General features: G+C 43.5%; 1 protein-coding gene across 1 annotated transcript in view; it reads right to left on the reverse strand.

Annotated features, from left to right (window-relative positions):
* Positions 1-611: 611 nt before the first annotated feature.
* The window catches only part of GAD2 (glutamate decarboxylase 2), a 64878-nt gene continuing 38643 nt past the window's right edge, over positions 612-26846 (reverse strand). Inside the window, exons 10-16 of the mRNA XM_024765706.1 lie at positions 25819-25935; positions 23561-23625; positions 16889-16967; positions 13630-13779; positions 7069-7176; positions 6665-6754; positions 612-1213 (exon numbers count right to left, since the gene is read on the reverse strand). Of these exons, the coding sequence (XP_024621474.1) occupies positions 1040-1213; positions 6665-6754; positions 7069-7176; positions 13630-13779; positions 16889-16967; positions 23561-23625; positions 25819-25935 (783 nt within the window). The 3' untranslated portion in view covers positions 612-1039. The remainder of the gene's footprint in view (positions 1214-6664; positions 6755-7068; positions 7177-13629; positions 13780-16888; positions 16968-23560; positions 23626-25818; positions 25936-26846) is intronic.

Raw genomic sequence — 26846 nt, forward strand, 5'->3', positions numbered from 1 at the left:
TTTTATTTTTATTTTCTCTAATGAATCCAAATGACTTAATAAAAGAATACTGTTTGGGAAGATATCTCAAGAACCAGCATCAACCTTCTGTTCTAAACAGGCTGAACTGGAAAGCAGAATAGAGACGATGACCCTAATTTAGTCTAAGATGAAGCGTGGCTGTCATGCCTACTGAGCAGGTCTACTAAGGTCCAATGGATGGAAAACTTAAATGGGAAGTAAGTCTTACTGTCGAGCTAACCAATCATTTTAAAGAACCTGCAGTATCCTTTTGTGTCTGTTTTGTAATACTAACTTTAGAGATGTGGTAAGTCATAAAATGAACAGAAAGAAGGCATCATACCTTTTAAGAATTTTGTGGGCCTATGTTTCAAAATAACTTTGCTAAGTGTTTTATTGTGCCTCCGTTAAAAGAAAGAGAAAAAAAAATCTGGCTTAGTTTTTAATATCTGCCCCTGCAGTTTGTATAACCCATATAAAATAAAAATCTATATGTTACAAAATAGGATTTCTTTTTAATATATATTTTTTCCTTTTGTAAAATTATATGTATTTAAATATATTTGAAATGTTGCTATAGGTAAATTAGAATTTTTTTTTCTAATACTATGAAAAAGGCAAGAGTTTTTTTATTGTCAGCATACATTTTATATTTACTTTATCCTTTTCACTGCACCCCAGAGAACCTTTTATGATTCAGGGGCAATTTGGCACTATTCAACCCTACTACTCTGAAGTGAAAATAAAGTTTGATTTGCACACTATATTAAAAGTAAGGGAAGTATTTGTAACAATTTTAAGCTTTTCCTTAGTGATTAGAACACAGCCTTTTGTCACTAATTATTAGAGAGGTATTCTAAACTTAAGAAAGGATTTTTAAAAGGAGCAATGTTTGGTTTTGATTTTTAAACTGTACTCTACTTTGACACCACAATACAGAAATAGATTTACTTTGGAACAAACTACAAGTACATTTACACAGTGTGTGACAACTTAATTGTCTACCTAGAGAATTGAAACAGCTTAGTGAGCTAGGTTATTATAAATCTTGTCCAAGGCGTTCTATTTCTTCAATCAGGAAGTCAATGTCTTGGTGAGTTGCTGCGGGGTTTGAGATGACCACGCGGAAGAAATTGACCTTGTCTCCCAAGGGCTGGTAGCTCACCATTGTGGTCCCATACTCCATCATTCGGGCTTTAATCACTGGAGCCACCTGCGGAAGAGACCAGACCACGACGGTGACTGTTTCTCCCGGGGACTCTTCCTTTCATGAAAGGACCCAATACCAAGTAGCATTTTTAGTTTTTAACTGAACAATCAGAACCATATTTGTCATCCCTTGAAGGAACTGCCTCTCACTTTTCTTGGGATCAGAGGGCTGGAGCAGTGTAACACCTTCAAGATCTCGAAGGTGCTAAAAGGAATAATCAGTGGTAGGCTATCATCAGGAGCTTGACATCTTTTTTTTTTTTTTTTGCGGTACGCGGGCCTCTCACTGCTGTGGCCTCTCCCGTTGCGGAGCACAGGCTCAGCGGCCATGGCTCACGGGCCCAGCGGCTCCGCGGCATGTGGGATCTTCCCAGACCGGGGCACAAACTCGTGTCCCCTGAATCGGCAGGCGGACTCTCAACCACTGCGCCACCAGGGAAGCCCTAGTTTTTTTTGTTTTTTTGTTTCTTAGGAGCTTGACATCTTGACTTTCTACTTAGTGTTTCGGGAGACCAAGAAGAATCTGATGTTGGTTCCAAGGCTAAAGGATTTGGCAATACAACATGTGGGGGATGGGTTTTTTCCCCCCTCATTGGAAGTAATACATGGTTCACAGACTTCACATGGTTCATCTTACCAAGATGTAAGGCTCACTATCAAGTGATGTGTGAAAATAAGCAGACTTTTGAGATCCTAACGCTATTTTCCTTCTTGAGACCCTAAAGCTTCCTAGTTTCTTTTTATTCTCCTTTTGCATTAACTCAGTTTATAAGATGTTTTGAAATATATTACCTAATAATCATGAAGAATCAGCTGAGGCAAAAAGCTGCACCCACAAGGATTTAACGTTACAGAATCAGATCACAGACACGATTTTACCACATTTATGCCAGATGGATGATTACAGCCCTTGGTCCTCTATTGTATATGAATTTAAGTTCAAACTCCAGTTCAGCACAAATGCCTTTTGTCACCAGCTCTGAGGACTCATCCAGTGCCCACCCAAATGAATCTGCAGCTCTGACAAGACCTACTTATTCGATATCACTTGGATGTACCACACATATTTTTACCCCTTCACACTGATCCTCAGTCGCACCATGTCACACTTGTTCTCTTTGCTTAGAACTCCTTTTCACTTCCAGTTTGTACCCTATGCAGATTCCAAGGCTCCACCACAGTCCTACACCCACTAGGAAGCCTTTCCTGACTTCTGCAGTCCATTAGCATATTTTCTCTAAGTTGTAAGTCCATGATCCTTATCCATAGATTCTGTCTATATTCTAATTTCCTATCATCCCCTCAGTTATAAGACAATACACTTCATCTTTGTACTTCAGCTGTAAGCTCCCGGAAGGCAGGGAGTGTCCTTCACTTCTTTTATCAGGACAGCACTGTGTGCACATGGAGGGCTCCCTGAGTCCTTATTGACTATAAAAAGTGGCATAAGAGGAAGAGCTCCTAGGATGAGGCATACGTTTTAACTTATGTCCAACCGTATGCAGGATCTGTCCACATATTTCACCACTGGAGTTTGTAAATATAACATTGATCTTTTAGGTTCGTTGCTGCAAACACCTAACCAGGAATGTAGATGTGAGGGAAGCTTTAGACTTATGTTAGATATTCATAGTCAGCAACTCAGTTCAATATGGGAACTATGCCTTCTATCACAGTTGTATTCATTTTAAATGAAGGATAGATTCAAATAGAATGGTGTTATGAACGTGTGACTTTGGAATATCAACACTTAGATAATCATTGGTTTGCAATGAGGTTTTAATCCTCAAAGTACTCAGTGGGAAGAATCAACATGGTTCCCCATCAGGACCAATTATTTGTTAGTTATGAAAGCCAAAGCCAAAGCCAGACTTGACCTTCATGTTCATTTCACCTTCACTTCACATCCTGAACCTAATTTCCTCACCTAAAAATGAATGTGGATGATGATTCCAACATTGAGATTTTCTGATTCTAGATGAACACATTCTTACATCCCCTTCTGCTCCTTCCTTATTCCACAAGGAGGTAATGTAAGGAGGAATGTTCCTGTTGGGTTGATCCTCTTTCACCCAAAGGATTAACGATGTATGCAGGGCGTCAGGCTCATGCCGGGGAATAAATATAAAAAAGAATTTAAATACTTCAAGACTGGGATTAAGTTCTGAAAATGGATCTACTAGAATAATTTAGCCTAAGGACATGAAATGTATCACTTTGTGCTGTGAGGCGTGGCAAGTCAGTGTGTTCCTGGGAAGAGAAATCCCAGATTAGAAAAAGAATTCCAAATCCATGTGTCTGCAGGAATTTAAGGAAAAAGATCACATAACTGTTCCTTAGTTTTATTTGTGCAATAAATCATGCTTGCTCTTTAGCACTGATAAAACAGTGATAATGCTTTACTCAGTGAATTAAATTCTGATTTCGTTTTCATAGGCAATCCAAGTAAGAATACACAGGAATGGGATTAATTATTAAGGACATTCAACACCAATTTTTGAAATAAATGCAGATCAGAAGTCAAAAGACTGACGGTAACAGCCATCATCCCAAACAGGTTTTGGCAGAAAGTAAGATTGAACCCCCCCCCTGCCCCCAGTTCCTAAAGCTAGCTGGGTTGGCAGAAATCACAGCCATCTAAATACATATGGCTTTTGGTTGCTTCCAGAAAATGCTGCCGAACTCAAATTAGCAGGAACACGGAACATCTACTTCACTGCATGATCACTACTTGCAAGTTAAGAAGGAAAATAAGAATCTGACTATTCTGACGAGTCTATAGCATTTTAATTTTTTTCTAGACTCTTTTCTGGGGGTCACATTCTTGGTTTTGCTGAATAAAGGAAGTCAGTTAGGAAAAAAGGGGCTGCATGTTGAAGAATTCACTGAAGGCTCAATCAACAAGAGCTCTTTGGGGATGCCTTAAGAGTTTTAGGGTACCATTGTATCCTTTGTGCCATTAGCTTTTTCAATCCTTTAGAAAATAATAACCAGGGAACTCTTCCATAATTTAAATCCACATTTGTTTCCTCCAAAGAGGGCTCAGATTAAAGCATCATGAAATAATCTCACAAAGGTATCACAGAAATGTATTTCTCACTATGTGTTACAAAACCTTTTTGTTTTTACATCGTGGAAGGCTGAGAGAAATTTTGAAAAATCAAAAAGCAGAATAACCATAAATAAGATATTTGAAAACATTAAAATCTCACCAATTAAGTTTCCCATTACATTTAATAACATAGGCTTTAAAAAAGTCACTTTATATATGAGGCCAATCTACTTCTTTACCAATGTACTTTTTTTTTTTTTTTTTTTTTTTTTTTGGCGGTCCGCGGGCCTCTCACTGTTGCGGCCTCTCCCGTTGCGGAGCACAGGCTCCGGACGCACAGGCTCAGCGGCCATGGCTCACGGGCCCAGCCGCTCCGCGGCATGTGGGATCTTCCCGGACCGAGGCACGAACCCGTGTCCCCTGCATCGGCAGGCGGACTCTCAACCGCTGTGCCACCAGGGAAGCCCTACCAATGTACTTTTTGTAATACTTTCTATAAACTTTTATTATTGTTTATTAGTATTTTTTATTGAGGTATAGTTGATTTATAATATATGTTTCAGTGATTCACAATTTTTAAAGGTTATACTCCATTTATAGTTATTATAAAATATCGGCTCTATTCCCTGTGCTGTACAATATATCCTTGTAGCTTATTATTTTATACATAGTAGTTAGTACTTCTTTACTTCCCTACCCCTATCTTGTCTCTCCTTACCAATGTACTTTTAAATCCACTGTTGACCTTCTGAAAGGCCATCAGTCAGTATAGGATAAAAGCTGATAGAAGAGATGCAGATAATGATCAAATATAGTAAAAATTAAAATTCAAGAAGATGATGAAGAAGAAAAAGAACCAGAAATACAAGAGGTGACCAACACAGTAAGTCCCCTACATACGAACGAGTGCCATTCCGAGACCACATTTGTAAGTCCAATTTGTTCGTTAAGTCCAGCAAGGTTAGCCTAGGTACCCAACTAACACAATCAGCTATATAGTACTGTACTGTAATAGGTTTATAATACTTTTCATACAAATAATACATAAAAAACAAACACAAAAAATAAAGAAAACATGTTTAATCTTACAGTACAGTCCCTTGAAAAGTATAGTAGTACCGTACGACAGCTGGCACACAGGGGCTGGCACTGAGTGAACAGGCAAGAAGAGTTACTGACTGGAGGAGGGAGAGGAGGTGGGAGGTGGTAGAGCTGAAGGATCGTCAGCAATAGGAGACGGAGGGCCAGCTGCAATTTCACTCACACCTGACGATGGAATGCACGTTCGCATCTTTGAAAGTTCACAACTTGAAGGTTCGTGTGTAGGGGACTTACGGTATGCCGCCTGGGGCTCTTGTCTGATGAACACCTGCAGGACACCTCCTTGCCTCCTGCCTTGGTCTAATGCGTTTGTATGTGGTCCCGTCCCCATGGTGGTCCTGTGCCCATGGTGCCCCAGGCCTTCTGTGTCCACTTTGCCTCAGTGACAGTGGGCCATCTGCGCACTCACAGTCCTGACTGGAGCAGAAAATGCACCAACCGGATTCTCGTCTTTCCCTCCCTCATGAAGCTGTGGCTGGGCTCGTTTTAGTGATAACCACTTGTTACCTATATATCTGTCTTCAAGCCAAAGTGTGCACTGGGAAGACGTCTGTGATCCACTAGTAGGTTTCCTAAGTGTGTTTCCCTTCCCTATTCTGGAATATGTAAATGGCATGTTAGTTCAACAAACATTTTTGAGTGCCTATTGTATGCTGAGCCCTGTAGTGGGCAAGAGGCCACAAAGAGTAATTCCATTGCCTTGTTATGTCCAGAATTTAACTTCTCTTGTGGCCCAGAAGACTCCACATTTCCTCCCATTTTGGGTGTATGTCAGTACTGACCAAGAGAGCTTTATGTAACCACACAGATGTTTTCTGTCTGCACAATCTGATATATTAGTCTCGAGTCACAAGTTAAAATGTGTCTAATGTGACTGAGAAGTGAATCTTGAGTTGAATTTAATTTTAATTGACTTAGATTTAAATAACTACATGTAGTTATTCTACCATATGGGACAGTGCAGAAGATTTATTTCACCTTAGCGCTTTTCCGTCTGGGATTGTGTGTGCGTGTGTGTGTGTGTGTAGATTTTACTGGTCCCTGGACATTGTGTTTTAAGGGTTTCGCACTTCGTAAGAAACTTTTCTGAAACTCTGAAAAACTATTGACGCAAGCGAACAAAAGTTAACCTTAATATTTTATGTGTTCTAATGTTTTCATTTCTAATTCTGAATTACTGAATTGACAAAGGCTGAGGATGGATTTCTCCTAAAGACATGCACATCTGTCATAAGGATGACATGCACGTGAAAGGTCCATTACATACACCGAGGTACAGATCAGAGGAGCTCGCGTCCTTACCTTAGAGAGGCGGCTCATTCTCTCTTCATTGTTGTCTAGAACACGCAAACTCGGAGGTACATACCAGAAGCAGACGTTTGTGTGCTGCGGCTACGAAAAGGAAAGTAAGATTCACACTCCGCCCAAACTGGCACGTTTGAAAATTCCAAGGACATTTCAAATCTATTCTGCAGCTTCCAGATACAATCCTGCTTTTCACATTTGTAATCACCTTTGGAGTGCCTGATTTTCACACCATTATACAGAGTTATTTTTTGTGAGTTTGAGTTTTACCCTCTCACCCCTGCTTCTCCTTTGTAATGGTCCCACTTACCTGGACAGTACATTCTTAACATCAAAAACTACTAGTGATAAGAATTGGAATGGACTAAACTTTGGAGGATTGTAGAAATCGGGATACATACCTTTCCATCAAACACCATTTCATAACCTTCTCGGTTTTTGATGATATTGTATAAATACTCCGCCAGCTCCAAACACTTATCAATATGTGCTTCAAACCCGGTGGTCCCCTAAGTGAGAGAAGAAGAAGAAGGCTTAGCAGGCTGAGAAAGGTGGGCGAGCTCTCAGGTGAGATGCGGGGACGAATCTCTCTGGACACTGGTGGCCTTTCTGCCCTTCGGTCTCAGCTCTGCGCCAGCAATTTCCTGACATAAGACTGTGTTCCTAGAGGCTTTCCTGGCAATTATCTCTCCTCTAATGCTCTCTTCGTCAGGTGCTTTTGTTCCCTTTCGCCATCACCGCTCTCCGTGGCACAATCCCTTTCCTTCCAAGCCTCCATTCCCCAGGCAATTATTTTGATTACTCGAGGGGAAAATTTGCCTCTGTCGCTCAGAGGAGTAATTATGGAAGTCATTAATGACCGGAGGGCTGCCTATCCTTTTCTTGTGGATAAGAAGCGTCATCAGAGACACATCCCACTGCCAGGATGCCTGCTTAGTCCCTGCCCATCAGGTACATTTGTCATTTCCAGACCCCACTTTTGTTCACCAGTGTACCCCCCATTATAGAACGAATAGGGTAGGTGCTCAATGAGTATCTGTTGGACAAACGGATGACAGTCTCTTGAGGGGCACACAGATGCTTTGTTAGCCTGTCACTCTGCAAAGCTTATTAGATTTCTCCTTTGGGGATAAATGGCTCATCTGTCTGTAATGGGTGAACATTATCACAGAGGTCTTTTAGTTTCCAGCTCTTGGAAGCCCAGGATCTGGACTTGGGGAAAAACAACACAACAGCCTTGGACTGGAACTATTTAACTGACAACAGGACACACTAGGGGATTACTTTTCAACACAGCTTTACGCCTAACTCCTTTGGTATTTGTGGAGTGCTCAGGGGAAGCTTAGAGAAACAGCTACTGCTCATCCCAGGAACTTAGAACAGGCCTACCGGTGACTAATCCAAGCTGGCATCTAGAGGAAGCAATTGTAATACAGATAAGATGGGCCCACTTTCCTGTTAACACAGTCTCATCGTCCCAGCCAAAGGCGGGATCTGGCAGAGCCAGTGACTTGTAACCTCTGAAACGTGTTTAAGAACAAGCTGCATTAAAGAGGTCTGATGGGTTCAGAAATTCATTTCTTTGGAGACCGCCACCCTCGCTGACTGGTTCCTGTTGACTCCAAGGACCCAGCTGATGCCTGACCGTTCAGGCCAGCACCCCTGCGCTCCATGAGTCTGTGAGTGCCAGGGATTTAGGATTGGTTTGGGCCGACCTGGCAGTTTGGGTCCACTTGGTATGGACTTTAGGTAAGAGGGAGGGGAGTTTATTGTTCTCCAAACTGGATCCTTTGGACCAGCCTAGAGTTGGATTTCATCTCGCATGGACCTGATCCAGTTTATGTCCAGGACCAGTATGACTCTGACCTTGTCCAACCATATGGCCTTGGCGAACCTCTCCGGTCACATGGGAATGACGGTGCCTGTCTGATTTCCCACACAGAGACGTAGCAAGGTGAAATGAACGCTCTGAAAATAAGTGTGATTGTATTGCAAAGGGAGTGGGGTTACCACGGACGGGATGGGAGCCCTCCAGCCTTTGCTAGTCTGGGACTTCACTCTGGAGACGCTCAGGAGTACTCTGACTGCCCCCTCAGACGAAGGCTAAAGACGTACAGGGGGAGCGACGCAGGAGCTCCGATGTGCCCTTTGAAGCCTGGGGCTCCTCCTTTCAAATGGGGTATTTATGGGAAAAAGATCTATATTTTCTTTTCAAGGTTTTGCAGGTTTTAGGAGATTCTCCAAAATTCATTCGTTTATCAAATGCTTGTTGAATCAATATACGCCACACAGCTCTTCTTATGAAAATGACAAAGACACGTATAAAACCTTGTCAGGTATCACATCGCCGTGACCTGAGTCGCTGTGATGGAAGCTGAAGCTTCAGAGGAGCACTTGTGGGTGGAAGGCTGGATCCCAGCATCAGGCTACACTGAAGGAGCTTTGGGAGAAAGATGTCTTATCTTATCCCTCACCCCCACACACCCAGGATGGGTTTAGAGGCACCCACTCAGGCCCTCTCACTTCTCATCTGGATGGCAGCACCCTAATTCTCCTTCAGTCAACTGAGACTCCCTACTAGCTCAAAATACGCCCTTTAGCCCCTGCCTGACCTTCCTCCTGGGATGTCCTTTTCCCAGCTCTGCTGGTCAAAATCCTAGTTATTCTACCATCCTGTTCACGACACATCTCGAAGATCACCTCTTGATAAATCGTTCTTGGCTTCCAAACTAGGACTGAACTCTCCCTTCTTTAACTCTTCAAGGTGTGTCTGTGTTTCCTTTATAACCAGTTGTGTTCTGTCCTTTGTGATGGTCATTGGAGCGCTTCTCTTTCCTGCCTGGAGAACTGAAGCCCCCGGGCCCATTCAGCACCAGGCACGGTAACAGATGCTCAGTATCTGCTTATTAAAATAAATTAATATTTTAGAGAGAAAGGGAACGTTCATTCACTCAGCAAAGAGTGCCAGGCATTCCCCTTAATAGTTTTCTCCTGTTATTTTTTTTCCCTCAGCCATTTGCCAACCCCTCTGTTATCTACATTTTAATTACAGAGGCCAATCATAGAAAACTATAAGGAAATCTGACAATTTGCATAATCATATACAAACACGAAGATTTACGGTAAAAACTCAATAGTTACATATTAAGCCATCACTGCAGGCCTTAAAAAGGGGACTCCTTTTAAGATTTTTTGGGTTTTTTTTTATGTCTACCCGTGAGTTTTAGCCACTGAGGTTAAAGTCCTAGGATTCTCTAATAAAATTCAGACAAAATAAACGGTCTACCCAATAAGAACAGAGTTGAGGGCAGACACAGTGTCTTTGCCAGTGCAAGGCTTACAAATCGTGAGGGCAGACACAGTGTCTTTGCCAGTGCAAGGCTTACAAATCGTGAGGGCAGACACAGTGTCTTTGCCAGTGCAAGGCTTACAAATCGTGAGGGCAGACACAGTGTCTTTGCCAGTGCAAGGCTTACAAATCGTACCACCATCCAGAACACCTCCTAGCATCCCACATCAGGAGGCTCAATATTTTCTTTTTTGCATTAATCTGCTCCAGTCAAATTGTCTTGGACTTAACATGATGGCTGTCTTCAGTGCATTTAGCTCCATTTTCTATCAACCGGTGAAAGAACTGTAATTTATACTTAGGTCAATACTTTTCATGTGGTTTATCTTACTAAGGAGAAAATGTGGATTCACTGGAACACTGTATTCTCCAGGTGTATCTGATAACAGAGGGTTTGCTGATTAATGCCGCATTCCTCCTCATTACAGCAAGTCCCCTAGAAACGAACGCCTTCTGTTCCGAGAGTGCATTCATAAGTCCAATCTGTCCATAAGTCCAACCAGGTTAGCCTAGGTACCCAACTAACTCAATCGGCTATATAGTACTGTACTGTAAAAGGTTTATAATACTTTTAACAAATAATACATAAGAAACAAACACAGAAAATAGTACCGTAAAGTACACAAAAGCACAACCACTTGTAGAGGATGCACGCACGTGACAAGGTACACCAGACACGTGAACTAACTTACGTGATTGGACATGTGAATGTACGTTCGCATCTTTGAAAGTTTGCAACTTGAAGGTTCGTATGTAGAGGACTTACTGTACTGCTTTGGCAGATGCAAAATAGAATGACATGTGGCCATTCTCTCACGGCTCTCCTTAGGAGTGGGTACTTCTCCTGCCCTGTCTGGCATTACTACAGGGTTAGGGGTGTTGGATTGTAATTATCCTCACCCTTGATGTGGACTGTAGGGCTAAGCTTATTACTTTAATAATTATTATCACTTCATTTTTTAAAAAGGCAGCTTTAAGTTGAAAGACAATGGACGTTTTTCCCATTTAGCCGTCTAGACACTTAAGGGTTTGCGTAAGGAATTAAAAAAAATATGTGTCCATGTCTTCTAAGTAACTCAAATTCTCACTTGTAATTCTTCACTGTCATCTACTTCTGCATTTTAAGAATAAATAATGTGTTGACTTTCATTAATTACCAAGTTATCAGTGTGTCTTCATTTTTGTTCACACCTTATATATGAATGTTAGAAAATGAATTATTCCTTTACACAAACATGATGTACATGAAATAATTACTTTACAATATTTTAAATTCTGGATGATGATAATGTATAATATTAAACTTTTTCAATGCAAGAAAAAAAAATGTGCCCGTAAGTTACATAGCCACTGTGATTTTTCTCTTTCTCTCTCTCTCTTGTTACCCCCTCTTCTGGTGCCTGTATTTCAGCCCTTTAGAAACTGGATCCTTTGCCTTTATTTCAAGCTTCATTTGGTCCTGCTGTTTAATTCACACCTGACGTCCTCCGAGTGATTTCTCTGAGAACCAGCGGGCTGCACCACACTGGCAGGGAGGTTTCCGATGGAAAAGCAGCAGCAGGAACCGATGGACAGTGTCAGAAGCGTTTTTGTATAAATATAGCTAATGATCATCATTTTAATAAAAACACCAGGGGAACAAGAGACAAAAAGATTGATACTGGACAATGTTTAGAGACCAAGCTTGCTTCAACATACTAGCTGATGTCTACCTTTGTCATTTTACAATTCCCACAAATCAATGAAATGAAAAACCTGCTCAATTTAAAACAGCCTGAGAGGGCTTCCCTGGTGGCGCAGTGGTTGGGAGTCCGCCTGCCGATGCAGGGGACACGGGTTCGTGCCCCTGTCCGGGAAGATCCCACATGCCACGGAGTGGCTGGGACCGTGAGCCATGGCCGCTGAGCCTGCGCGTCCGGAGCCTGTGCTCCGCAACGGGAGAGGCCGCAACAGTGAGAGGCCCGCATACCGCAAAAAAAAAAAACAAAAAAAAAAACAGCCTGAGAGTACACCAATAATCTACGTTCTCGATTGATTTATTTTTGCCAGATGAAAGTGTTATTGCCTACCGCGTGAGTCTTGTCTTGGGCGGTGGGGACCAGATACCTATCCTTGTCAGGCTCTCAACTTTCAAAAGAGGAAAGGGAAGGGGTCCCCTGCCCAGCTCAAGGGATTTGACCTCACTCATCACCCACCTTTATGGGGCAGTAACTCACCTTGGGCCTCACTCCAGGTAGCTGTCTGATCCTTAGCAATACTTAGAGAAAACTCAACCGGGGCAAATACCATCATGGAGGCTTGTTTGAAGACCATGTAGTCTAGCCATCCCCGGAAACCATCTAAGAGTTATTTGTGCATTGAGCAAAAGGCATGTGTCCATATCATAGTCTTTAAGACAGTCTTTTTAGTTAAACTGCCCTTTTCCAGGATGGGTTTAAAGAAGATTCCATAAGATAGTTGCTGACTGCATTGTTTCACTCCCAAGCCCCCTCTTTTTCTTGTTAGCCAGCCGCCCCTCTGAACTGTTTGAGTCGATTCAGTTTGCTTTGAACACTTTTATAAACACCGGCGTATGGACTGGGTGCTGTGGACGTGGGCCGTACCTCTTTACACAGACCTGAGGAAGGACCCATTCGGTGCTCTCATGCAGCAGACCAAGTTATTTGCTTGTTCCTATGGTGCTGAACCTGTTACCTCTTTGTGTAGGCTACTTAGAAAGCTGAGAGCCAAATTTGTGGACCATTTCCCAAACACACAGGACCTCGGGGCAGGCCAGCTTCCCTCTCATCTCTCCCTTTGTCAGGTTTCTCTCACGTACTATGTTAGCAGTTGGATTTTTCTAGCAGTTGGGTTTTTCCAGTGTCCCCGCTGGCTCAGGCCGTTGCCTCCCGTGGGAGATTAATGAAACCAGGTGGAAGGTCACTGATTTGTGACACGTAAGTTAGGAATCTGGCCAAAATGAAAAACAGAATCTTTGACCCTTCCAGCCTGCTTACATTAACTGCACACGTATGCTCTTTGAAAGCTATAATTAGGTCCAGCCAGTGGCGCACACCATTAGTTACAGAGTTCCATTTCTGAAAGAGGGGTGATCATCTGCCGTTAAATTCTGAGGTAAACAGAGAAACTGAACCAAAAGAGGTCACTAGGTAGTTCCAGATTTTTTGAAAAAAGCTTTATAACTAGAGGTTACCCTGTGAAATGTCAAAAATAAACTATCGTGCTGGGTTTTTTCTTTTTCCTTTTTATTCTCCAAACAAAAAGACTGCATTTAACCTGCCCAAAGGATCAATCACTGGGTAAAAAACAAGAGTTGGGACAAGAACAACAATGAAGCACTTCTTAGGGATCCAGAGGTTCTGCCGTATAAAGCAACATGTATTGGTGTTCTAGATGAGTGAGCATTAGAAGCAATTAGGTTTAAAAGAAAGAAAACGCTCAATGGGTTTTCTTATATTCTTGTCCGTGTAGATAACTAGATCTAGGATTCAAGAAACCTAATCTTGGGTAAATAATTTTCAATTTGCAAATCAATTTTTAACATGTCATAATAAGGGTCACCAGATATAGTGTCTGTTTTTAGTCGACATTCAGCCGATCCCAGCGTGCTCACCTTTGCTCTCCACATTAGCCAGAGTTTAAAAACATCAACGTGACGTCCGCACTGTAAGGCCTTATCTCCAGTGTCGTAGGACAGGTCATAGTGTTTATCTTGCTGAAAGAGGTAGGAGGCCTGCATCTGGTTGCAGCTCTGCATCAATCCCTAGAAGAGAAGAGAAAACTTAGGAGACTCTACTGACTTTATTAGGTATTCTATTAGATTTACATTGTGATGGAAATTATTAAGGAAAAAAAAAATAAAAGAAAGAGGCACTGAATATCCTGGAGAAAGAATCAAATGAGAAAAAAACATGAGGCCAACATCTCGACAGGATGGGCTGTTGTGATAGGTCAAGTCTATAGGATAAATGGCTAAGGGTCAGCTGTCACCAGGGGTTAACAACAGGGCATATATGTACTTTTACTCGCCTTTTTAAGAGAAGGCATTTATCTTTTTAAAAATTTGTTGATTACTTTACTTAAGCTTTACAATACCCTTTATTGTGGCTGGTTATTAATAATTCCCATCTTACAGATGAGACTGAATCTCAAAAACTTTATGTAAGCTGCTCTGTAAATTACACCTAGAAATGGAACAGTTGGGATGTAAATCCAGGTCAGGTGAATTTCAGTGAGAAGGCATTTATTTTTTTAAAAAATCAATCAGAGTATAATGTTCTGGTTTTGTTGTAAGCAAACTATTTTGGAAACGCTTTGGTTTTGTAAAATATTATTGGTGTGATTCTTCTACTGTTTCGTTCATATTTAGTTCAAGTACTTTATCATTTAGCTATAAGGGTTTGAGTTCTTTATGGATATCATAGTTTTTAAGACAATTCATTGCTATCGTTTTTATAAGCTAAAATCTAAAACAATAAAGACATTGCTACTCCGGGGTCTTCAACAGGGAATCTTTCAGAAGTCACACTCTTCTCTCAAGAGTAGTTAAAGCTTGAGCACTGTGTTTTGGTTTTTTTTGCGGTACGTGGGCCTCTCACTGTTGTGGCCTCTCCCGTGGCGGAGCACAGGCTCCGGACGCGCAGGCTCAGCGGCCATGGCTCACGGGCCCAGCCGCTCCACGGCATGTGGGATCTTCCCGGACCGGGGCACGAACCCGTGTCCCCCGCATTGGCAGGCGGACCCTCAACCACTGCGCCACCAGGGAAGCCCGAGCACTGTTTTCATACTCATTTGCTAATGGTAGTTACAGTAGAAAGTTTCGTTGTCAATTACCATGAATTTGCCCTCGCACCACGAGCTTACTATGGAAAATGGGTGGCAAAGTGATTGAACTATTCCGAAGACCAGTGAATGAATCATGTTCTCTGACTAAAACAGCATCATTAGTGTCCTCACCACACTGCAATTTGTCTCGAACCACAGGAAGCCTTTGACGCTTTGGTTATCCACAGTGTGACTGTGATTTTACAGAAACTTTGGCATTTACTTTTTTCTTTCGTGACTCACGACAAGAGAAGAAAAGACTAAACTGTGATCACTTCGTTGAAGTTAGAAGTGAGAGCCCTTTTTAAAAGTTCTCCAAACTGAAACAGAAGGCAACTAAAATTTGATCTAGGTCCTGAAAGACCAGACCGAGTGTCCAGATGGTAGACAACAGAACTGGACTTAGTCTTGTAGTCTGGCCTTTTTATTCAGTGGAATTCATTAAGTAATTTTTTCTTGAGACTAGTAGAAATTCAATACAATGTAATTGTAATAGAGCAGTAGAATGACATTGAATTGGACTCGAAGACCAATGAGACTGAGCAATTGGTGCATCTATTTTGTTTCACGGTCACAGAAACTTAGCACCATTTTCCCCCAGCCATGCAAGCTCGTGCTTAGGTGCCATCAATCCTAAGGGAAACCACTCAGGGAGTGCGGAATCACGGACAGACCAGACCAGCTTCTACTGGGATAGGAAAAGCAACGCAAAGCACATGACCTCTAGAAGGTGGGACAGCACCAGCCTCATTGTACAAAAGGATAAGTAAAAGTCACATAAAGGTGAGACAGTGTCCTGATTCTGAGCCATTATATCCTAAACTATTTAAAATACGTGAATAGCTGCTGGTTGTAAAACAGTTGCCATCAAAGAAATTCTCCTGGTCGAGTAAACTTTGGAAACTATCATAAATACCTTCGTTTTAGATATTTATAATATATATCAGCGACTGAAGCCTCTGATGTGCCCTGAAGTAATGAAACTTGTTTTTAACTCTTTAAGCTAATATATCCCACGCTTTTTGAAAACCAAGAACTCTCTTAACACAGAGTACTTAATACCGTCTTATAACATTCCTTCCCCTCCCCCCCCTTTTTTTTTTTGGCTACACCACAAGGCATGCGGGATCTTAGTTCCCCAAACAGGGATCAAACCCGTGCACCCTGCAGTGGAAGCACCGAGTCTTAACCACTGGACCTCCAGGGAAGTTCCTATTCCTTCCCCTTCTATCTCTCTGTCCTCTTACTAATAAGTGTTTGCCCAATGTCCATTCAGTCACCTCCCCGATGATGAATTTATTCCTACATAAGTAATTCATTACCGGTTGGGCAGCTTAATTTTCAGAAAAGCATTCCTTTTACCGATCCCAAGTCAGACCTCAAATCATGGTAATTCGGATTTTACCATCAAAGCTGTACCATCCAGTGTTACGAACCCAGCCCCCCGAAGCGTCAAGCAAAAACGAATCTCCCACTTGAGTCATTTATGCTGCAAAGGCTGCCTTCCTCTCGGCCCTTTACATTAAATTTTTTTAGACGAAACATCTTTAGTTCCTTCAACCACCTCTCTTCCATGTGGACTAAGGTTCCTCACTGTTCGAGCTCTAGCTTGATGGGGTTCCCTATACGATTTGACACTAACCTAAGCAAACCACTCCAGGTGTGGTTTAACCAAAGGACAGTGGGGAACTGCCACCTGCCTCATCCTGAAGCTCCACCTCTTCTATCCCATTACCATTTTTTGAATGGTATTTCTCTGTTGACCCTGCAGAGTACAACCTAACGTCCTACACCTATTTCACAACAATTTGCTACAACAATTTAGCGATTCATGGAACACGCCTGTCTCGTCTCGTCTTGTCAAAATACAACCATCCTATATTTGGACAGAAAAGCAGGTCCTTACAATTACCCTAATTAACAATCTCCCCTTTTTGTGGATGCGGCTCACTGTTCCAGCCTGTAAAATCATGCTGATTTTGTCACTACACACATTTACTCTATACAACCCCACCTATGGACTGGGCCACGAGTCAGGAAAGACATACCTCTTCTCTAACCAGGAGAGCAGAGCACTGCAAAGGGACGCCCATCATCTTATGTGGATTCCATGTCACAGAGTTGGCCCTAAAGGAAAGAAATCACGTTAAGAGGGTGGCACCCGTAACGGGCACAGAGGACCCTGTGATGGGCAACAGAGCTCGAGGTTCTTCGTACTGTTGCTCAGACTCCAGCATGACATTAATTTACAAAACGAGAAGTGGACTCTTCAATATACAACTTTTTCTTTGTCTGCAGAGACAGTAGGTGAGGGCTAGTATGTCCATTCAGCCTCCATGGTGGTCTGAGAACCTCTCTGAGTGACTGGGATCATCCAGTCCAGGGTCCCTCCTGTGGTCACCACGGAGCAGGGCACCAGGCAGGGGCCTTCATGTGCCTCCAGTGTCCCTGCTTCTGACACAACAGCCCTGCCCTGGAGCTCAGAGCAATGGCTCATGACACAGCTGAACTTTGTTCTTTTCCCAACCTAGTTCCTCCTTCTTCCCATTCAGTCAATTACCAAATGTCTCAAATGTGTCCTTTCGTAACAGCTTCTAGCTCATCCCCTGCTTCCATCTCTTGTCTCATCCAGAGATATCCTTCTGGACCACGGGGGAGATGAGCTGTGGCTCCTACAGCAGCTTTCAATCTATTTTGTCCCAACATACTTGATAAATAGAATGCTCTCCCATCAGTAATAGCGATTCTCAGCTCAGGGGTTTATGCTACTTGAAAAGCCTAAACCACAGTCCTGGTACAGAGTCCTTTAATAATAATAATTATTATTATTATTTTAATCTGGATATATTGCCTTAACTGATGCTTGGTTTCCATTTCATCCTCCACCCGGTACCATAGTTATTTTCTAGCTCTGTTTACGGCCCTCTCCTCTTTCCTTTTGCCTCCGGCCTAAATTCCAAACTGCGGGGTATGGCTCACGTGTCCACACAGGTGACCCCAGGCCACGGGGCCAGTCTTGAGTCCTGTCAGTTTGCCGTACCACTTTCCATCACACCAGAGTATGTTTTGTTCTCAGAAAATTCTATTCTCATGCTCCTGGGTCTCCTAGGGCTATTTCCTCTTCCTAGAATGTCATCTCCCGTTGCTTCACTTGGTTAAATCCCACTTATTCTTTAAGCTCGAACAAGTATGGTCTCTGCAGCCTTCTTCAACTCCCCGCTGTGCTCTTCCAACCCCTTCCTCCCCCAGCTCCCGGGAAAGCAGCTACTCTCTTCACAGGAGTCTCTGCGCATGTCTTCTGAGAGACAGAGAATCCTTGAGGAAGAGCCTCGGGAACGCGACCTTGGCATAAACAGACTCACGGGAGGAAGGAAAGTAGTAGGACCATCCATGGCAGCTGTCTCCAGGGTGCTGCACGTTGCTGGCCCTCTCCTGGCTGAGCAACAGACTGGGGCTCACCCTGTTTCCGGCACTCAAGGTGTGAGAACCTTGGGAAGAAATGAGATGCTGGGAAAGATCCCATTCATCCAGTTGATGAATGGCGGTCATTGCTGGCCAGTCAGAGAACACTTACTGGCCTGGGGATCTTATCTGAATAGATGAATAGTCCAGCTCATTGTCTGGTCTTTCTTTAGCTTTGACACTGGCTGTCAGATGTGTTGGAATCAGGGAAAGAAGCGAAGGCAGTTCATGGCCAGATGGCTACACCCCTGCATGGTGGACTAAAAGACTTCAGGAATAATAATTTTAAAAAAACAAACAAAAAACTGATATTGAAAAGCTCCTTCTAGGGAAACTTCTCTTTGCTGTTTAGAATGACCCTGGAGTCAAGAAACCTGGGCTCTGAGCTGTAGGAAAATAGTGGTTAAGGGAGGGGAGCTCGAGTTTGTATTCAGCTTCTATCACTTCCTAACTGTGCGACCTTAAGCAGGTTACTTAACCTCTCTGTGCCTTGATTTCCTTGTGTCTAAAAGGAGAATAATGGTAAATTGTTTGGGTTAAGGGCTTATAACTGTGTCCAACGCACAGTAAACATCAAATAAGGTTGGCTCTTGCTACTGATTTCAACTCTATCATTCACGAGCTTTGCAACACTGGGCACACATACACTGTCATTCTGTACATTCTATAATATTCTACAGCTAGATGCCTGATCCTGATGAAACGCAGCTTTCTCAGTAATGGCACCTGATGGAGAAGAAGATAGCTGTTCTCCACGGCTCTGACTGAGGGTGTTTATTTCTCTGCAGCGGCCCATTTGTCTTTCTAGACTAGAAGCTGCCAAGACTCACACCGACCGGTCGCTGAATTCTCTCAGAGGGGCTGCCTCATAAAGGTGCAAAAAGACGCACAGAGTGATTCAAAGACAGGGCATTCGTTTACTGGAGAAATGTTAGCAATTTGGGAGAAACAGCCTCGGGTTCATTTCTAAATGTTTTGCCGTGGGATGCAGTCCTCTGTGATTTTCCATAAGTTGGAGAGAGCTGAGCCCCCTAGGGCCATTTTGAGACATATCGCAGGGCCCTCGTTGGCACCTCAAACTCAGAAGATCCCAAGTGAACTCGTTAACTTGCTCCCTTCTCATCCTTCAGATCTTCTCTCTCTCCTCTATCCTGGACCTCGATTCCTCGCACCCGTTACCTTCCCAGCGTCCAGCTCCCAAACCTTAGTGTTTTGGTTTCATTCTCTTTTTTTCCCTCTACCGATATCACCCCTTGCATTTTTTTTTTAAATTCTGTATAAAGCACTTTATTCTGTAGTACTTTGGTGCTAGATTTTGTGTGTGTGTGTATGAGAATCATTTGGAAAATTTTCAGTATTCACACACTAACTACATGTACTATGTATTTACTATTGACAGGCACTGCTCTAATTGATTCAGATGGACTAATTTATCTAATCCATACAACAGTAACCCTGTGAGGTACATACTGTTATTGTACCAGTTTTAAAGATGGAGAGACACCTTGCCCAAGGGTACACAACCAGCAAGTGGGATTCAAGCCATTGCCTGTCTATACAGGGTCCTTGCTCTAACCATGACCTAATGCCACAGGTATTCACTCAAAACCCTGGAGAGTCTGCAGTGTTTCCTTGGGATGTGACTGGTATATGCATATTGAAAAAGTTCCCCAGGCAGTTTGATATATGCAACAAGCTAAAGCTACCTCAATCAAAGACGTATCCAAAATAAATGTCCCTCACGCTTTTCAACATGATATACAAAACTGTAAAATCTGTCAAAGAGGAAACTCTCTGGAACTTCCTAAAATATTAGAAAGTACAGCAAGGCAAAAAAAAAAAAAAAAAAGCATTAGATGCAAATCATGCTTCAGCATTTGTAACACCTGGTGTTCTTAGTGTAACTGGAGTGCGACTTTTCTATACACACACACAAGATATGCCAGAAGCAAGTGAAGGAAGCAGAAGCAGCGGTCCTTCAAATTACACTGAAGAGCCGGTCTCTGATGATAACGCAGCTCTCCTGGGTTCATGTCCTCCTTTCCCTCGCAGCTGCTGCGGCTGCTCCGGTTCCCACCCTCAGCATCTCTCCCCTCCGCTACCTCCTGCACCTGGACCTCTGTGATGCCCAGCAGGGTCTAGCCAGTCCTGGCCTCCTTCTCCTCCTGAATCCAGAGAAGCCCTTCCAAAGCGCAGGTAATGCCACTCCTCTCCTCGGATCTGCACTATGGCTGCTATGGCAGGGCCTTTCCAGGTTTTCTCCCCAACCTGAGAAACAGAACGCTCTCCATGCGTAATAATGGCTCACACAGCAGTGACGCTCAGCTCGGGGATTTACGGTGATCTGGACTTGGCTCTGCGGCCGGGCCCCGCGCTGAGACTCACCGGGCAGGACTTCTTTTGGGCCCTCCGCTAGCTCCCTGGTCACTGCCATGAATCCATCTCAGTCTCCAACCAGACCTGTCTGAACTATCACCAAGGATCCGCTCAAACCTCCGTGCCCCTGCTCTTTCACCTTCATGCCCTTCTTCCACTTCTGCCTGATGAAGCTCCACTGCCCACCCCCGGGGGAAGGCTTCCTCTCCTCTAATAACCCTGGTTAGGAGGAATGATCGGTCTCTTGAGCCTTTTATTCCTCTGCCTTGAATTGTAATCCATGGTTGACTGCAGTCTCCCTACTAGATTCTAAAGCCTTTGAAGATAGGCTTCGTGTCGTACTTGACTTTGTGCCCGCGCCGTGCCTTGCGATGTGGCTTGCCTATGACAGAGGTCTGGGAACTGAGTTTCAGGGGTGGGAGTAAGAGTAATAATTGGTAATTCGGCAGAATCTGTGCTGGAACCTTCAGCTTGGCCAGAAAGTCTTGAGAGTGGACCACAACAATGGGTTCTTCCAGATACACAGCAGCCTGCTGTCAGGAGGGATTAAAGAAGGGTCCCTGACAGGACCCAGAAACATGCTCTGGAGTGCCAGGGCTCCGGGCACTCTCTCAGCCACAGCATCCCTAAATAGCTTGACACTGTTTTCAGGGAAGAAAGGTGCTTTCTGAGAACTGGGTTGGCTTTTGAAGGGGATGCGAGGCAGGGCTCCGGGTGCTTGTGCCATTTTGTTATGAGGACGGTACTCTGGGATCCCTGTGACCACTGGTCCACCTCTGGATTTGGCGACAGGAATCGACCACAGATTTCCTCCACTTCAGAGAGAGTCCTAGTGCTTGGAGAAACGTAACATCTCAAGTGAGGCAAATTTCTTTCCTAAACGTGTGTCCACGCACATTATGGCCAGGGGTGTCCCGTGGCCTTACAATCTTATCCACCAAAGAAAGTGTGCCTGTTGCCGACGAGTCACTGAGATGGATTCTCTCAGATCAACGGATGGCTGAGGGGATTCGGCTCAAACCCCCCCGACCAAGGATCGAACTCGTGCCCCCTGCAGTGGAAGCTCGGAGTCCTAATCACTGGACCGCCAGGGAAGGGCCGACGGTCCCTCGTTTTTAAAAAAGACTACCTGTTTGGCTATTCCACTTAGTAGATTTACTTACAACACAGTTTCAAGAATTGCGGCAATTAGAGAGGACGCTATGTCCCATGACAATGTTCTAAGCTTTGCTCTCAAAAGTCTTTAGTCTTTAGTCCAAAAGCACATGGGTGTTTATCTTTCCAAGGCCCAGGGTAGGTGAGTTAGTGAGCTTTCAGGTAATCACTGGTCGAGGGGGCTCCACGGCTGGCCGTCAGCACTTGGAGTCACAGCTGGTGTGAAAGGTACAGTAACAGCCTCTCACTTTTTGGGCTGCTCAATTGAAAGGGACTCAAAGACAGGAAGGTTCTGTGTCCAGGCCACTTCTCTCGATAGCACATCAATTGAATTCTTGTTCTGATCCTCTGAACAGGCACCTTCTGAATGGCTCTCTCTTCTTCATTCTCTCTCACTGTTTAGCTCACTGCCTCGTCCTTAAGCTTCTGGTTTCAGGTGGATCTTCATGAAAAAAAGGAATTCAGCCCAATGGACCAGAAGCAGAGACCTAAAGCTGGCTCCCTCTGGGAAGGGGCCGTGCCTGTCCTCACCCACTCACACCTGAACTGACACCTGCAGTCAGAGGGCAGGCAGCAGACTCAGAGACACAACCCTGCCAACCTGGGCCTGGGCTGGCCTGTCCGGCCTTCTTTCCGCTACTGCGGCAGAGTGCCGCAGACTTTGCCTCTGCCCCCCTTCCACAGCCGCGGCTTCTCTACATATGGGTGGGCCTGGATGTCACACAGCACACCCTGCCGTTCATTCTGGCCCGGCTGCCCTGCCTGCCCAGTGCTCCCAGATGCTTCTGAGCTCCACCAGCCTCTCTTCTCGCCTTGGGACAGAAATTGTGCCAAGATGTCCAGAGGCAGAGCCAGTGGGAAACTCTTCCTGGGCAGCATCTGGCTACTGGGCAGGGCACAGTGGGCAATGGGCAGCCCTGGTTGAATCCAGGCTTTCTCAGTTGCCCGGAGTGTCAGAGCTCACCACTGTCCTTGACCTGCCATGTTGTGCGCGGAGGACCAGGAACTCTGAGCTCCCTCTGCACGTGGGTCAGAACTAAAGGCCGAGGCTGATTTTGCATTCTGTATCTCTTTTCCTTTTTCCTTTGGCCCTGAGTAGGCTTTACGCTAATCAAAAATTATTTCCACTGTATTTTGCGGCTTTTCTCAATGGTCTACTGCTTAGTCTCTGAATAAAAGGTGCTTTGCAGCATCAAACAGAGCTACACCAGAAAAATTATTATGGGGATGAAACTATCAGATCATGTTATCACAGGCAGGTTTCACTTTAAGTAAAGGGGCCATGTTAAACCCCAAACTCCTCTTTCAACGCTGATAAATTACAATGTGCTTATTTGCTTCACAAAATTATTTATTGGTTTCTTTAAAGCAGCGGCTATTATCGTCTCATGAAACATGAAAGCTGTATATCTCCCTAGAAAACAGTGGACGGCCTGAAGTTTTAAACAGTTTTGGTAGTTGGTTCAGAGATCCCAGGAAGGTCACTCCTGAGCCCTCTGGCCAACCATGGAAGCCAGTTAGAAACATTCCACTTGGGTCACTTGGTATGGGATTTAATTTCTTCGTTGTCTACACATAATATTCATGCATACATGAGCACATAAGGCACACAGGCACTGCACAGAATGGACTCATCTGTACACCCACAGTTCTTGGAAATTGGGTGTAATTTGCTTTTCACATTCAGCTTTCACACTTTAGGTTTTTAACAAGAAAAATGTGTGTACCTCTCCACGCCGCTCAGTTTCCACTTGTGTTTCCGGGACATCAGTAATCCCCCACCCCAAGCTGCCTGGAAAAGGGAGAGCATACAAAAAAAAAAGGCAGTGTTTTTAATTGCCTGGATTTCTAGCGTTTGGTGTCTTCCGGAACAGCAAGCATTGCATAGGGTGAAAGGTACAGCCTCAACCCCAGGTAACTTGGAGACTGGCCGCTAGACTTCCAAAGGTTAAATTGGGGGGCTATTCTAAGGTCTCAGGCTCCACCTCAGATTTCTATGGATGTAAGGGGCCAAACATTTCCTCAGTCTGCATGAGAAGGAGAGAGATCCTCCCCCAACCCATCACCACCACTCAGTCTTAGTGAAGCTCATAATCTCAGAACTAGAAACCCTAGTATCTCCACAGTTTAGAGTAGATAAGATGGGCTGGGACCCTTTAAACTGCTTTCAAGTTGCAAGGAAAACTCTTTTTGACAAGTCTGCATGATTCCAGGGGGAGGAGACACCTTCCAAGCCTATTTTACTGATGTGTAATTTTGGATAAGATAAACCAAAAGCCAAAACAAAAACTAACAGCCAAAAAGAAAAAAAAAAAAAAAAAAAGCAAGCAGGCAAGATTTGTATCAGCCAATTAGTTGAGCAATAAAGAATGTGCCCCTTTAAAAATTTGTTCTCAAGTTTGAAGATTTGAATTGGTGTAATGATCTCCTTCAAAGATAAGATGTAAAGATGGAGATTCATTGGAAAATGTTAACATTCTTTGGGTGTAAAAATAATCCTGGGATAATTTTAAAGAAAAAAACTGGGTATAATTGCATTCTTTGTTGTAATTTCAGTCCTTTTACACTTTGAAAAATTATCCAATTTTCCAAATGTGTAATATTTTAAGATTTTTTTCCAGTTTAATTATAGAATTATAAACAGTAAGGATAATGAGTGATAAATTTGATATGTTTCAAAGAAAGCTAATACAACTGGTTCTTCTATTTTAAGTAGAAATTCTGGAGGACAGCCTACTGCATCTGCTGGCTTGGGACACACATCGCTGCTTTTAAGGCTGTCAAGGTAATCCTCTTCCTGAATCAGCTAGTGAGCTTTCATAGGCTCTCCAGTTCCAAGACCCAGGTCACTGATGGTACTTGGGTCTGTCAACCTTTTCTCAGTGTCTTCATGCGTGAAATAAAGGGGTCTCTGGCAGGCTAAAGAACAACTCACACTGTGAATCAGGGAAGGAAAAGACGACTGGAAACTGCGATGCAGGATAACTCTGGGGTAATGGAAATTTACCTAACTTAGCCTCTGGAGGTTTTCTGCTCATTAAGAAAGAGGGATTAATTTGGTCTGAATGCTTACTATAAAGCCAAAATGATCTACTCAAAACAGTCTACTCTATAACATAAGCCTCTTGCACCAGAATGTAAATCAACTTATGCTTCCTGCTTCGAGAAAGCCTCACAATGGAAAACACATCAGCTGAACCAAGCATCGTGCTTAGAGATGATTTGGCACTGATCCCTTATCTCATGGTGGGTCCTAAACAGTTTGCAGAGAGCAGCTGATCTTGGAGCCACACTTGGAGTCATACCAGTCTAAACTTTAATCCCTTTAATCTGTCCTTCTAAAAGTTGACATTTTGTTTCATTTGGAAATGTCTTGATGGGTGCATCTCCATTATTTTTTGGTGTGACTACCCCTGCAGTCAAAACATCTCATATATAGTTTACCTTACTAGCTGACTAAGATAACACATTGGAAATTCGGATTCATATTTCCTAGCAAGTTGTCAAGTCCGCTTTCCTGTTTGATTATACTAGTCTCTGACTTGAGCTGAATTTTTTCATCCATTGGATTTCCTATATAAATGCAACTCCTATTTACTCTTTGGACCATTCTCATAGGGAAGTAAGCTTTGCATGTGTGTGACTGTGTGTGTGTGTGTGTGTACACAGGCCATATTCCTCCTTGGACATTATGGTCCAATGAATTGAGAACTAAGTGCGCAGCTCAGGTCCTGGTCATAGAAATAAGAATATTATCCTGTTGGGAAAGTTAAGGCATAATCAGCCTCAGAATGCTTCCAGCGAATGTTATGTACTGTGCGAGTTGTGTACTACTTTGTCTCTGCGATTTTTAAAAGCTTAACTATCACCATCCTGAAAATAAACTCCTAAAGTAAAAAAATAGAGAGAATACATTTCATTCCATGAGCTCCAGGTGAAAAAACGTGCAAGGACATTTTAGTGGCAGTCCCTATGGGATACTTACATCCACGTGCATCCAGACCTTATACTTTTTGCAAATGTCAGCAACAGCTAACAGGGGATCGAATGCTCCATACACGGTGGTCCCAGCCGTGGCACTCACAAGGAAAGGGACAAATCCCTGCGCAAATGAGAGAGCCCCAAATATTGTAAAATGGGGGGGGTGTCAAAGGATCCTTTTAAAAAGCTGATTAAAAAAAGACAGTGGACATTCTCCTCCTATCATACACGTCTGCATTTTTGGAACCATCAGGAGGGTTAACAACACCTTGGAGCCTAGTAGGAATGATGTTCGTTTTCCAGGGTCTAGGTTCTCCAGGCCGTTCTGTTGGCCCTGCCAGTTGCCTTATGAGAACAGACTTCTGGTTCTCAGAAGAGGCTACACTGGATTCAGAGGTGAGTAAGCTTCGTGGTGCCCACAAACCACTGATATATTCCAGGGAGACTTTCTGCCCTTCCCTACCCCACGCCCGATTACTTTTCTAATCTTCCTTTTTCATAACAGGGCCTCTGAACGTAATAAATCTTCCAGAGTGAGCAGTCAAGAGGACAAAGGGAAGAACTCTGACCAGCCCATTATTCCTATTTGGAGTCTTAGAAGAGAGGATTCACTGGGGCCAAACAGTAAGCCATGACTTTTATCTGTCTAAGTTGGCTCAGTCTGTCTGGCCGTGGCTAAATGAAAATGGATAGAAATAATAGGCCACTGCTGAAAGATGCCCAAGAATGCCTCAAATTCATGATGGAACCTGACGTTACAGAGTCAGTCTTTAGGTGGCAGCAAAGGTTTATGTGACTAGAAGTGGTTCCAGTACCAGAACAAGGGGAAAGGATGCAGCTGCCACTTTGTAGGGGGGAAAAGGGCATATGAAAATGAATAATTATTCCTGAGATTCTAATAACACAATTCGCGTGTTATATCGTTGAACTAGGAACTGTAGATTAGATCTACTAAAAGCTCTGGCCTGTGAACCATCCAGGGATGTAAATGACTTCCTAGAGCTTTGTAGGAATTTTTAGCAGGTCTTCAGA

The sequence above is a fragment of the Neophocaena asiaeorientalis genome, unplaced genomic scaffold (assembly GCF_003031525.2).
Source record: "Neophocaena asiaeorientalis asiaeorientalis breed wild unplaced genomic scaffold, Neophocaena_asiaeorientalis_V1.1 scaffold217, whole genome shotgun sequence".
NCBI lineage: Eukaryota > Metazoa > Chordata > Mammalia > Artiodactyla > Phocoenidae > Neophocaena > Neophocaena asiaeorientalis.